Raw genomic sequence first — 14,805 nt, forward strand, 5'->3', positions numbered from 1 at the left:
CATGTCCCAAATATCCTACCCATGAGCTGATCGATTTGAATGTAAAAGATGAATTTTAACCCATTGCATTGCTAATAATTTTGCTATTGTCGATAATATGACCGATTCCTTAATGTTTATTACATGCCGGCTTCTGATGTCGATTTTTCCTGAAATGCTTGTCGTCACCACAGATTACCAAGCTGTAGAGTTGCGTTTAATTAGAAAAAAAAAAGCACTATTTTAAATTGTAAAGGCGAGTCGGGGACGCGGAGTGTGGGGATTGACGGTCGAGTGACCTTTGTGGACTTGTGGCTATCTCTCTGGCACACTTGCCCTTTCAAGCGTCCGGTGGAGCACGAATCCATTCAAATAAAATAGCAGAGAGGAACAAAGCGCAGAGAGGCGCCGGCATCAGTTTCGGCGCTGACAAGAACGGGCAGCATTTGATCGCCTGGGAAATGCTGCGCAAACCGTATTGTCCACATTGCTCCCTCCCCCCTCCACATCTACCCTCCCACTCGCTGTGTGTGTGTGTGTGTGCTTTACAGGAAGGGGGGGTTAGTGTTCATCTTGTCTGGCACCGGTGGGAAGCGCTACTGCTTTAGTGCACAGGCGATGAAGCCGGCGACAGCTCGGCAGCCCGACAGCTCCAGCCGCCCGCTGTCGCTCGCTTAAAGCGGAGAGCAGCCGGTGTCTACCCACCCACCCTCCCGCCCGCCATGAGCGGCCAGTCGGCCCGTCTGCTTGCACCTCGCCGCTTGTCGCTCAGTGCCCCGGCGCTGGGCACACACCGGCTCCAGCCCCCAACCCAGCGCTCGCTGCTCGCCACCGCCGCCGCCACCGCCACCGCCGGACAGCGCTGACTCCGTTGTTTGTGGGGAAGAGCAGACCCAGACCGTGGATCGCGGCTGGGGGAGGCAGGAGGAAAGGTCGAGAGGATGTCTTCGGGCAGCTCGCAGCCGGCAGGTGCCGCTCAGCCCCGCGGCCCGGAGCCCGTCTCCGGACAGTCCCGAAGTTTGCCCGAGTTGAACGATGCGTGTGACTGGATCCCGGGAGCCGAGGCAGCGGAGCCGGCAGCAGATGCCAGGGGCGCCCGTCTGGCCGCCTTCACCGGCGGCTGGACATCACCGGGGGCGGTGGGGCCGGAGGAAAGCCGGTGTCGGTGGCCGGTGTTCGGCGATTCTCGCTGCTTCCTGGCGTGCATGTGTAGCCTGACCTTCATCCAGTCGCTCATGGTGTCCGGCTACCTCAGCAGCGTCATCACCACCATAGAGAAACGCTACAACCTGAAGAGCTCCGAGTCCGGGCTCCTCGTCAGCTGCTTCGACATCGGCAGCCTGCTGGTGGTGGTCTTCATCAGCTACTTCGGGGGTCGGGGCCGTAGACCCCGATGGCTGGCGGTGGGCGGCTTTCTCATCGCGATCGGAGCCGCTCTCTTCACCCTCCCTCACTTCATCTCTCCTCCTTACGAGGTCCAGGAGCTGAACACGACCTCGTCCGGACAAGGGTTGTGCAGCGCCAGCAACAGCACCAGAGACTCTGAGTCCGGCTGTGCGGGGAGAGACTCCTCTGGCCAGCAGCACTCGCTCTATGTGGCTCTATTCGTCTGCGCTCAGCTGCTCATCGGGGTGGGCTCGACCCCTATCTACACGCTGGGCCCCACATATCTGGACGACAACGTGAAAGCCGAGAACGCATCCCTCTACTTGGGTAAGTGACATTTCACAGCAGACACCGGTCATCTCCAGTGGTAAGAATGGACCTGTTACTGGTGGGATGTGGCCAACCTCGTGTTTTAAAACGTGAACTAAACTTGTTAGATACAGCTCTTAAAGATAGCGGAGTGAGGGGATATGTTGTGATACACACGATTCAAGTAAATCGGGTTCACATTGCATACTTGCAGTAAATTTGCTCTGCTTCATCATTGTATTCTCTATTCATCAATTGATCAAAATTGATCAATGCTTGTACGTGCGGCTCCTCTCGCAAGCTCAATGATATTATTGGTTGGGGAAATTCTACACGATTGTTACTAATGCGGCACCTACTTGCTAATAAAGCCAAGATTATTATCAGATTTTCAAAACGGGAATTATAAATCAGTCTGAAGGGTTTCGGCCCGAAACGTTGCCTATTTCCTTCACTCCATAGATGCTGCCTCACCCGTTGAGTTTCTCCAGCATTTTTGTCTACCTTCGATTTTCCAGCATCTGCAGTTCCTTCTTAAAGATTACAAATAACCACTTACTTTCAACGAATAAATTGTAAGGAGTAATCGTTGAAGAAATCCATGCCCATTGATCATTTCATACGATACGACACAACTTTTTTTATTCCGGAGGGAAATTGGTCTGCCACCAGTCAATCGATACAGTTACAAGGCATTGAAAGTGTTGTGTATTATAATGAAATTTAAGCGACCAGTTATTACACAACACATATGTAATATTGCACAAACATGAAGTTGAATTATTTAGTGTAAAAGTCCAGGATGAGGTATGTGCAAAGATTTGGGGGGGGGGGGGGGGGGGGGGGGGGGGTGTTAGTCTACCCCACGACAGAAGTGGGAGGAGTTGTACAGTTTGATAGCCATAAGGAAAAGGGGTCTCCTGTGGCATTCTGTGCTGCACCTTGGAGGGACCTGTTGCTGAAGGTGCCCCTCAGGTTGACCAATGTGTCATGGAGGGGGTGAGATGTATTGTCCAAGATGCTCTGCAGTTTGAGGAACATCCTCCCTGAATTATATATTAAACAGCAGGCTATTGGCTCTGTTTTGTTCATCAGCAATAGATTGTATAACCAAACACATAAATATGGCATCTTGGAGTATAGACTACAGTTAAATGACAACTTTAATTTTGGAAAGTTTAAAAAACACGACAAAATTATGCATAACAAAAAATACATAATTGACCAGCTACCACACTGAAAATGAAACCACCAGGCATGTCCAGTAGAAAAATATGTGAAATACTTAAATAGTTAAAGTGCCTCCCTGTTGTCTAATACTGAATATAACTAAAGTTTGAACTACTCATTCACTTGACTAACTGTGGTGCAATATTGTGCTGGTGATTCTGGAATAAAACGAATGATAATAATTGTTACTCTGATATCTTCAATATCAAAAGTTACACATTGTCCAGAATGTTGCGGAAATGACCTTGATTATATTACATGCCAAAAGAATTTTTCTCCACATATTGTAACATAATTTGGACAAATTCTGCAATACTGAGGGACTTTAGGATGCAAATTAATAACGTCAACAAGATGCATTTTGAGGGTTAAAATGGTTGGATAACGTGACCCATTGGCGTAACAGTAGTTTTTTTGTTCACCTAGAAGCAGCATTAAGGGGTTAAAAGTTGCCTGTTAGCTGAGCAATGATATATAGCTTCAGAAGAAAAAGTGAACTGAAAGATAATTTAAAGAATTAAAGAACTAAAGCAATTGGAAATTTGTAATGTTCGGGTGCAAAATACAAAGTGTGTTTTTTGAAACTTAAAGTTTGAAAATGTTCCAGAAATCTAATTGTCATTCACCAGCATAATTAAAGGAATTTATGAAGCTGGTGAGGGCTGCCTTTCCTTATTTGCTCGTCAGAACTAGAAACATAGAAAATAGGTGCAGGAGTAGGCCATTTGGCCCTTCGAGCCTGCACTGCCATTCAATATGATCATGGCTGATCATCCAACTCAGTATCCTGTACCTGCCTTCTCTCCATGCCCCCTGATCCCTTTAGCCACAAGGGCCACATCTAACTCCCTCTTAAATAGAGCCAATGAACTGGCCTCAACTACCTGCTGTGGCAGAGAATTCCAGAGATTCGCCACTCTCTGTGTGAATGGTTCATGAGTGATAAATGTTACATTCGCCTTGTTGAAACTGATTATGAAACCATTTAATAATAGATGTTTTATGTAGAAACTCCATTGGTTCCATATTTCATACGGTAGTTTTTACATGTGGATTGTTGTATGGCATATGAGAAATTAAGCGTTAATAGACGTTATCCTTTTATGCAGGTCAGGGGAATCCAACCGGTTGGATTTAAGGACAGCAATAATACATGTTGTACTGATTTCAAATGTTGTATGGTTATGATTTTTTTCCTGTTTAAAGTATTTAATTTCTATCAGTATTTGTGCTTATAATACCAAGAAAGTACACCGCTGTTGATCATTGTGAAATAAATAAGCAATCATCAGTAAAACCACTGAGAAGTGATTAATTCCATAATGCAATACTTTTACGTCTAAGCAAATTATTATGTGTTTCAACACAATCTACTTTGCATCTTTTCCCCTGAATTAAGAGCTGTGACTGAAAAAAAATGCCATTCTTCTTTAATTTGCAAAAAAATCCCCCATCTTTTCTTTGTTCTTTGTGAGGGACTGAACAGCTGCAGGTGTAAGTCTTTGTGAAACATAGATGCTTGTAGCAGCTGAGAAATTTCCCAAGCCTGAATAGGCAAAGCTATGTGAATTGAAAATCATGACTCAGAGAGTCCTGTACTGCTGTTGGTACAAACCCTGCAGCACCGAGACATCCTTTTTGTGCCAAGGAAAAGGCTGGGTATGACCAGCACAGTAATAAAACATACATTGGGGCACAAAAACAATTGTTATAAATGATAGAATGGTTAGACAAAATCTAAAATGGCCATTAGTAAAAGCAGCTTAGATTTACATATATTTAATTTGTAATTATGGTGTGCACTGTGGCCAATTATGAGAAAAGCTCTGTTGCCTAGGTATGTGCTAAATACATATTTGTAGTGACAAGATTTTCTATTAGGGATTTCCCATGCTATTGTTTGGCTCAAGAGTTGCTTGTTTCACAACTCCATGAGTATAAAATAATTGTTTGATTTTATTGATATATGTAAGGAAGTCATAGCTAACTGATTCTTAAATAAAAAGTGGTATAAACATTTTACCCTTTCAGGATAGTGGATGCTGTATTTGGTATATTATCTTTAACACTTTCCTGGTGAAAGCAGGAAGTGAGCTTCAACAGACGTACACGTTTGTAGGTTAATTGGCTTGGTGTACATGTAAATTGTTCCTAGTGTGTAGGATAGCGCTAGTGTGTGGGGATTGCTGGTCGGCGTGGACTCGGTAGGCCGAAGGGACTGTTTCCATACTGTATCTCTAAACTAAACTATCTCCAAACTCTAATCTAAACTAAAACTATTAAGGGATTATGGAGCACTGGCGGATATATGGAATTAGATGTCAAATTAGTCACAATCACACTGAGTGACAGATCATGAATGAGGGAAGAGTACACATGTTTGTGTGTTTCATTGAAATCACACCAGGAAATGCTGTGGCATTCAGAGGTTATACTAAACTTTAATTCTTAACTTGCCAATGTGGTGAGAAATAATATTTTGCAGGTTTGTGTGTTGAATTTTGTTTAAGCATTTTGTTTAATCAGTAAAGCAGCGGAGACCATTTATTGTTCCAGAACCCCACACAGACTGGTTTTACTTTCTTCCCAAAATCCATAAAAACAACTGCCCTGGCAGACCCATTGTTTCTGCCTGCTCTCGTCCCACTGAATTCATTTCCATGAATCTTGACTCCAACCTATCCCCTCTGGTCCAATTCCTTCTGACCTATGTCCAGGACACCTCACACGCCCTTCATCTCTTCAATAACTTTTTTTTCCAGGCCCCCGCTCCCTCATCTTTACTATGGACAGTCAGTCACTCTACACCTCCGCCCTCAACCTGGAAGGCCTTAAAGCCCTCACTTTCTTTCTCAACCAGAACCAGACAATTTCCCTGCACTAATACTCTCCATTGCCTAGCGGAGCTGGTTCTCACTCTCAACAATTTCTCCTTCGACTCCTACCATTCTGCCAAATCAAAGGCACAGCTTTGGGCACTCGCATGGGCCCCAGCTATGCCTACCTCTTTGTATGGTACGTCGAACAATTCCTGTTCCAGGAGCACATTGGGCCTATCTCTGAACTCTATCTCCACTACATTGACAACTGCATCAGGGCTATCTCCTGCACCCATGCAGAACTCATGGACTTCATTAACTTCACAGCTAAGTTCCATCCAGCACTCAAGTTCACTTGGACCATCTCTGACATCTCCATTCCGTTTCTTGATCTCATCGTCTCAATAGACAATAGGTGCAGGAGTAGGCCATTTGGCCCTTCGAGCCAGCACCGCCATTCAATGTGATCATGGCTGATCATCCCCAATCAGTACCCCATTCCTGCCTTCTCCCCATATCTCCTGACTCCTGATAGTCGATCTCCATGACAGGAGATCGACTATCGACCGACATCGATTATAAACCTACTGACTCCTTCAGCTATCTATACTACACTTTCCACCCTGCCTCCTGCAAAGGCTATCCCCTACTCCCAATTCCTCCATCAATGTCGCATCCGCGCCCAAGATGAGGTGTTCTACACCAAGACATCTGAGATGTTCTCATTTTTTAGGGAATGGGGGTTCCCTCTTCCATCACAGATGAGGCCCTCACACACGTCTCGTCGGTAACCCCCCTCCCCCACAATCGCAACAGGGACTGAGTTTTCCAAGTCCTTACTTTTCACCCCATCAGCTGTCGCATACAGCACATAATCGTCCGACACCTTTGCCACCTCCAACAGGATCCCACCACTAGAGATATCTTCCCATTTCCACCCCTTTCCGCTTTCTGCAGAGATGGTTCCCTTTGCAACTCCCTGGTTAACTCATCCCGTCCCACGCAAACCACCCCCTCCCCAGGTACATACCCCTGCAATCACAGTGGACGCACCACTTGTCCCTATACCTGCTCCAAGGACACAGACAGTTCTTTCAGGTGCGGCTGAGGTTCACTTGCACCTCCTCCAACCTCATCTACTGTATCCGCTGTTCCAGGTGTGGACTCCTATATATTGGCGACACCAAGCGTAGACTGGGTGATTGTTTCGCTGAACACCTTCCCTCAGCCCACCTAGGCTGATGTGATTTCCCGGTTGCTAAACATTTTAACTCCCCCTCCCATTCCCATCCTGACCTTTCTGTTCTGGGCCTCCTCCACTGTCAGAGTGAGGCCAAATGCAAATTGGAGAAACAGCACCTCATATTTCACTTGGGCAGCCACAACTCAGCAGTGTGAATATTAATATTTCTATCTTCAAGTAACCCTTAAATCTCTCTGTTCCTCCCCCACACCCCTCCACCCTATTCTCAGTCTGAGGAAGGAACTGGACCCAAGATGTCACCCATTCCTTCTCTCCAGAGATGCTGCCTGTCCCGCTGAGTTACTCCAGCATTTTGTTTCAATCAGATAGTTGTGTTGTTTGAAACCCAGAAAGGCTCTGGTGGGAAAGGAGTTAGTTTGCAACTTCCCTTTGTCTGTATCCAAAAGCGTAGATGGTGCTTCAGTGACCTTTGGGAATGCTGATTTGCATCAGAAATGCAACAACGTAAATTTATGTCTTTTGTTTCACATTCATCATAAAATAGAACTAAAGGGGACAGTGGGACCATTGTTAACATCAAAAGCCATAAACACGTTTCATAAGCTATTTTGATTTTATAATGATTCAGATTATATAACTTGCCTCAGTGGAATATAATTTGTACATTCCAAAAAACTAGTGACCTAGAAATTCTATCACATAATGCAATTTTTGTATGTGCTACATGATTGAACGTCATTATAACGCTGCCCACTTGTTTAGTTTAGTTTAGAGATACAGAGCAGAAACAGGCCCTTCGGCCCACTGAGTCTACCCCAGCCAGCGGTTCCCACACACTAGCACTATCCTACACACAGTAAGTAAGTTTATTGGCCAAGTATTCACATACTAGGAATTTGCCTTGGTGCTCCGCCCACAAGTAACAACACGACATACAGTGACAGTTATGAATGACTCAGAAAACACTAAACATTAATAATAATGAAACATTAATGATAAACCACCATTGATCAAGCATGGGAACCAACAAAATACCAGATCAAAGGGAGGCTACAGATTTTTGGCTGTTGAGTAGAGCAACTACTCGTGGATAAAAACTGTTTTTGTGTCTGGCTGTGGCAGCTTTGACAATCCGGAGTCGCCTTCCAGAGGGAGTTTGTGGCCAGGGTGAGAGGGGTCAGAGATGATCTTGCCTGCTCGCTTCCTGGCCCTTGCAGTGTACAGTTCATCAATGGAGGGAAGGTTGCAGCCAATAATCTTCTCTGCTGATCGGACGATTCGCTGCAGCCTCCAGGTGTCGTGCTTGGTGGCTGAGCCAAACCAGACAATGTAGGGACAATTTATATATCTTTGGAGTGTGGGAGGAAACCGAAGTTCCTGGAGAAAACCCAGGCAGGTCACGGGAGAACATAGATAACGCACAGAAAGCACCTGTCATAGACAATAGACAATAGGTGCAGGAGTAGGTCATTCGGCCCTTCGAGCCAGCACCGCCATTCAATGTGATCATGTCTGATCATCCCCAATCAGTACCCCGTTCCTGCCTTCTTCCCATATCCCCTGACTCCGCTATCTTTAAGAGCCCTATCTAGCTCTCTTGAAAGTATCCAGAGAACCGGCCTCCACCGCCCTATGAGGCAGAGAATTCCACAGTCTCACAGCTCTCTGTGAGAAAAAGTGTTTCCTCGTCTCCTTTCTAAATAGCTTACCCCTTATTCTTAAACTGTGGTCCCTGGTTCTGGACTCTCCCAACATCAGGAACATATTTCCTGCCTCTAGCGTGTCCAAACCCTTAACAATCTTATATGTTTCAATAAGAAGCCCTCTCATCCTTCTAAACTCCAGAGTGTACAAGCCCAGCCGCTCCATTCTCTCAGCATATGACAGTCCCGCTATCCCGGGAATTAACCTTGTAAACCTGCACTCCCTCAATAGCAAGAATGTCCTTTCTCAAATTAGGGGACCAAAACTGCGCACAATACTCCAGGTGTGGTCTCACCAGGGCTCAGTACAACAGCAAAAGGACCTCTTTGCTCCTATACTCGACTCCTCTTGTTATAAAGGCCAACATGCCATTTGATCTCTTCACTGCCTGCGGTATCTGCATGCTTACTTTCATAGGTAGACAAAATTGCTGGAGAAACTCAGCGGGTGCGGCAGCATCTAGGGAACAAAGGAAATAGGCAACCTTTCAGACTGAAGGAGGGTTTCGGCCCAAAACGTTGCCTATTTCCTTCGATCCCAAACTGCTGCCGCACCCGCTGAGTTTCTCCAGCAATTTTGTCTACCTTCGATTTTCCAGCATTTGCAGTTCCTTCTTGAACTGTGTACTTTCATTGACTGATGAACAAGGACCCCCAGATCCCGTTGTACTTCCCCTTTTCCAAACTTGGTGCCATTTAGATAGTAATCTGCCTTCCTGTTTTTGATATCAAAGTGGATAACCTCACATTTATCCACATTAAACTTCATCTGCCATGCATCTCCCCCACTCCCCCAACCTGTCCAAGTCACCCTGCATTCTCATAGCATCCTCCTCACAGTTCCCACTGCCACCAAGTTTTGTTTCATCTGCAAATTTGCTAATGTTACTTTGAATCCCGTCAAACAAATCATTGATGTATATTGTAAATAGTTGCGGTCCCAGCACCGAGCCTTGCGGTACCCCACTAGTCACTGCCTGCCATTCTGAAAGGGACCCGTTAATCCCTACTCTTTGTTTCCTATCTGCCAACCAATTTTCTATCCATGTCAGCACTCTACCCTCAATACCATGTGCCCTAATTTTGCCCACTAATCTCATATGTGGGACCTTATCAAATGCTTTCTGAAAGTCCAAGTACACTACATCCACTGTCTCACCCTGGTCCATTTTCCGAGTTACATCCTCATAAAATTCCAGAAGATTAGTCAAGCATAATTTCCCCTTGGTAAATCCATGCTGACTTGGACCGATCCTGTTACTGCTATCCAAATGTGCGGCTATTTCATTTTTAATAATTGACTCCAGCAACTTCCCCACCACCGATGTCAGGCTAACTGGTCTCTCCCGTTTTCTCTCCTGTTTTCTCTCTCCCGCCTTTCTTAAAAAGTGGGATAACATTAGCTACCCTCCAATCCACAGGAACTGATCCTGAGTCTATAGAACATTGGAAAATGATCACCAATGCATCCATGATTTCTAGAGCCACTTCCTTAAGTACCCTGGGATGCAGACTATCAGGCCCTGGGGATTTATCAGCCTTCAGTCCCATTAGTCTACCCAACACCATTTCCTGCCTAATGTGGATTTCCTTCAGTTCCTCCGTCACCCCAAATCCTCTGGCCACTACTATATCAGGAAGATTGTTTGTGTCCTCCTTAGTGAAGACGGATCCAAAATTACCTGTTCAACACATCTGCCATTTCCTTGTTCCCCATAATAAATTCACATTTTTCGGTCTTCAATGGTCCAACTTTGGTATTAACTAATTTTTTCTTCTTCACATACCTAAAGAAGCTTTTACTATCCTCTTTTATATTCTTGGCTAGCTTACCTACGTACCTCATTTTTTCTCCCCATATTGTCTTTATAGTTATCTTCTGTTGCTCTTTAAACATTATCCAATCCTCTTGCTTCCCGCTCATCTTTGCTACGTTGTACTTCTCTTTTCGATCCACGTCAGCACTTGGCTAATACTATGTTTTGCCGTTCTTTTTAAACTGTTTTTCACCTCTGACTCACCTTTCCCACGGGTTTCAGCCAATAAGCTCTTCTCCCTGTTTCTCTTTGATTGCTGCTAGTCCAAGATCCACATCACACTGTAGTCAGGATTGAATTTGTCTTTCATGAAGTTTGTGAATTTGCTTCTGGGTGCTTCATCCCTATGAAGTGTTTCATTGGAGGCACCTTCTTGTGGGGAATATACAATAGCATGCAACACACATCAGGACAGCACTTCCAGGAGAATCTGTTGCAGCTAATTCCACTTTAAATTTATACAGTGCCCTCCATAATGTTTGGGACAAAGACCCATCATTTATTTATTTGCCTCTGTACTGCACAATTTCAGATTTATAATAGAAAAAATCACATGTGGTTAAAGTGCACATTGTCAGATTTTAATAAAGGCCATTAGTATACATTTTTTTCACTATGTAGAAATTACAGCAGAAACTTTGCATCTTCTCCAAGGTAAGAAACTGAAAAAAAGACGAAAAACAGACAGACTGTTGGCAGGGCTGCCAATCCTGCAGCGCCCCTGGTGGTATAAATTGTGGAGTACAGAGGCAAATAAATAAATGATGGATCTTTGTCCCAAACATTATGGAGGGCACTGTAGTACTCAACACGACATTCCCAGTACTATTGATTAAAATTGTCAAGAATTAGAATTTGCATGGTGCAGAACCGCAAGAGAACAGTGAAGATGTCTTGCGGAGAATTTTTTAATTGTACTAGATTGGGCAGCTGAGATGCACGAAGTTTAGTCATGAGTGGTGGTATAACGTAAGATTATTAAGGGAAGAGTAGGTGAGGTTTGGTGATATGGGATATAGCCACAGTAACGGCGTGGGCAGGACAAGTGATAGAAGGTGCAACCAGACAGGGAAGTGTCATTTCAGCACTCCAGCACTTTTGTAAAACATCACCTGTTGTTCCTTGTTTCTACCTCTCCTGCCATCTTTCTTCACTCTCTATATCGTTATCTGCTTGATTCTCTGGTTGTTCTCTTCTAATGATGGTGTCTAATTATGCCCTTCCTTACAAATTAGTTCATTCCCTTTGCATCCATTGTATCAAAGCACTGCATAATTTCAGAGACCTGTATTAGGTTACCCTACCCCTTCTTTTTCAAGTGAAGGTGATATTAAGAATGTTTAAGAAGGAACTGCAGATGCTGGAAAATCGAAGGTAGACAAAAATGCTGGAGAAACTCAGCGGGTGAGGCAGCATCTACGGGGCGAAGGAAATAGGCAATGTTTTGGGCCGAAACCCTTCTTCAGACCTTAAGAACCTTGTGTCCAAGCACATGGGTGAGAAAGTGAGATAACATAGAACTGGTGTGAAGGGGTGATTGATGATCGGCATGGATCTGTGGGCTGAAGGACCTGATTCCATGCTGTATCTCTAAGCTAAGTTAATACTAAGATTGTCCATGCATTGGGAACACACAGAAGCTCCTTATAATGGCAGAAGTGTCTACAATGTTCTGACAAGATATTTCTTTTGTATCCCTTGGAATGTTTCTGTTTGAATTTGGAAGTCAATTTCCGAGCTCCTGCATAAATTGAGCAGTAAATTTGGTGATTAAACTGCAGTGATTATCTGCATTCTGGAAACAGGGGTTTTGGTTTCACCCGTTTGTCTGTGCTAGCCATGTGATCAGTGCCATTTCATTGCTGTCTTTTCATTCAGTAACCGGAGTTCAGGCCTAAAATTGACCAGGGGCAGTATACTTATACAAATCAATCCTGCTATGGCTTTCCATTTTGAACTACTGTAGACTATAATAGACCTGGAGATCATATGTGGGAGCGGGGGTGTCCAGAACCAGAGGTCACAGTCATGAGGGGCAGGCCATTTAGGAGTGAGATGAGGAAATACGTTTTCAGCCAGAGAGTTGTGAATCTGTGGAATTCTCTGCCACAGAAGGCAGTGGAGGCCAATTCACTGGATGTATTCAAGAGAGAGTTAGATATAGCTCTTGGGGCTAACGGAATCAAGGGATATGGGGAGGAAGCATGATTCTGGATGTCAGCCATGATCATATTGAATGGGATGCAGGCTCAAAGGTCCAAATGGCCTACTCCTGCACCTATTTTCTATCTTTCTATAAGGTGGCTACTATCTGTAGTACTTATTAAATAAATCATCATCTTCTCTCTGGTAAATGATTGGACTGTTGATTGTCAAAATGGACCATGATTGAAATGCTGTGAATTCTTATGTACAGTTTGGTAAGATGCATCATCCCAGCTGATCCCCTTCTCTGCTCTGCATCCATCCATACTTGACTCATGACTCCACCTGGTGCAAGTTTATCTTTGCTTAACTTATGCACTGAGTTTATTTGCAATGGAACTACCAATGAACCTGTTAGCTTTGTTTCCTGCATTACTTACATTCCTAACAGTTTAAACATCCTTGGCAGAACATTGCCAAAGATCTTAAGAAGAATTGTCAAGGCTTGAAACATTCGTCAAGGAGTGTTGTGATCAGAAGAACAGGTTCTTTTACTTAGGCATTCTGTTGGATTGAGAATTACTTGCTTCCAGTCTAGTCCTGTGGTTGCTTAGTTCATTAGAATTGTACACACCATGCAGTTAGAGCAGGGGAGGTTTGGTCTCATGTGGCTGGGTGCATTGAGAAGAGGTGGTGCTTCACTGTTTTCACTCGGTTTCCACATGTTCCCAATGAAGAAATTTGACAAATGGAAATCAGATCATTAATTAGGGAGAAATAAAACAACATTACTGTGGGTGCAGTCATTATAATAATCCATTGTTTCCATTGACTTTTAACAAGGTCTGAAGTGAAAGTGGGATTCAGTACTCGTGAAAGCCTATTTTTTTTAACTGAAAATAATGAAAGTTAAAAAAAAGTCTGAAGTATAAATCCATTTCATTCTCCTCAGAGGAAATGGACATCAGTACATTCTTACTATTGAGCCCTTACTATCTCTTCGAGAGATAAAAACAAGTTTGAGAAGGGGAGTTGTATAACGTGAGCCTTGTTTTGGTGGAAGGAAGCAAATGTTGTCCTTTGAACTGCAATAGCTAGAACTAAATCAAAGAAGGAACAGTGTCATGATATGGCATTTCACTTCCTATGGTAACAATTTAGGAGGTGCACTGATGTTGTGCCTGAAGCACATTGGAGGCATATTTCCCTTGACTTTTTGACATATCAGGATTGGGGATGCAGAGCTGCCAAAATACATATAAGTGTAAGGCAGGACTTTCATGCTGTACAAGTTCTTGTGTGTTGCTGCATAAATGCAACCAATTAATGTGTGCCTGTAAAAACGTTGTGACTTTGAGAGTGCCCTTGTTATAGATGTATCATTTTCAAAGACATGTGGTCCTTGAGGAACTCTCTTGTTCCAGTGGATAATTTGGGGGAATTTCTTAATCTAATGCGCCCTGCAATGAATTGATGTGATTGAGCACAATGCTTGTCCTTACTCAATCCGACTTCAGATCCCATTGAACTTGTGGAGTCTAATATTGGATTGGCCCAACAATGATCCATCTGAGACTTCAGTTTCCAGGCAGATGAGATGGGTTATGAGAAAATTGGCTATAACATTTAAACCCCCCCCCAAAAAAAACCTCTTCTTATTTTTTGAGCACATGAAGATAATAAGGAAATTTCATCTAATCTCCACCCCTATGATTTTGTCCTCGTCCATCACGTAACTTATTCTCAATTAGGTAGTGGCCTGGTTGTCATGACTTTGCAAAACAGAAAGTGATGAAGTACCTAATTAGGTTGGGCAGCATCTGTGGAGGACATGCATATGTGATATTTTGGGTCAGGACTCTTCTTTTGAAGAACAAAGAAGAATTCTGAAACTGAATCTGAAGAAGGGTCCTGACCAAAAGAATGGCCATATCAGGGCTGCCAACATTGGGTGAGAGTTGGGAATGAGAAATTGCGAGAGACCAAGCCCGAGGGAGTGTAGCGACTGAGGGTGGGGGGGTGGTGGGGGGGGGGGGGGGAGGGGAGAATGTTGGAGAGGGGGGGTGGTACAGTTGCATTTATCAGCTTGAAATTGTGCAATCTGGTGCATACTGTAGCGAGCCTTTTAACTTACACTTGGATTAGCTATGACCAAGGTTAGGCCAAATTACATTCCTAATTACATTCCACAGTAGAGCCAGGCTGTGATCAAC

The 14,805-nt window shown here is 44.2% G+C and overlaps 1 protein-coding gene across 2 annotated transcripts in view; it reads left to right on the forward strand.

Moving 5' to 3' along the window:
- Positions 1–434: 434 nt before the first annotated feature.
- Positions 435–14,805, forward strand: part of slco5a1 (solute carrier organic anion transporter family member 5A1) — a 157,171-nt gene continuing 142,800 nt past the window's right edge. The window contains exon 1 of one of the 2 annotated variants that reach the window (XM_033019344.1): positions 435–1,692. In XM_033019344.1, coding sequence (XP_032875235.1) covers positions 921–1,692 — 772 coding nt within the window. In that variant the 5' untranslated portion in view covers positions 435–920. The remainder of the gene's footprint in view (positions 1,693–14,805) is intronic. The other variant, XM_033019342.1, reaches the window with a different exon arrangement.

Source organism: Amblyraja radiata, chromosome 4, assembly GCF_010909765.2.
Source record: "Amblyraja radiata isolate CabotCenter1 chromosome 4, sAmbRad1.1.pri, whole genome shotgun sequence".
Classification (NCBI taxonomy): Eukaryota; Metazoa; Chordata; class Chondrichthyes; order Rajiformes; family Rajidae; genus Amblyraja; species Amblyraja radiata.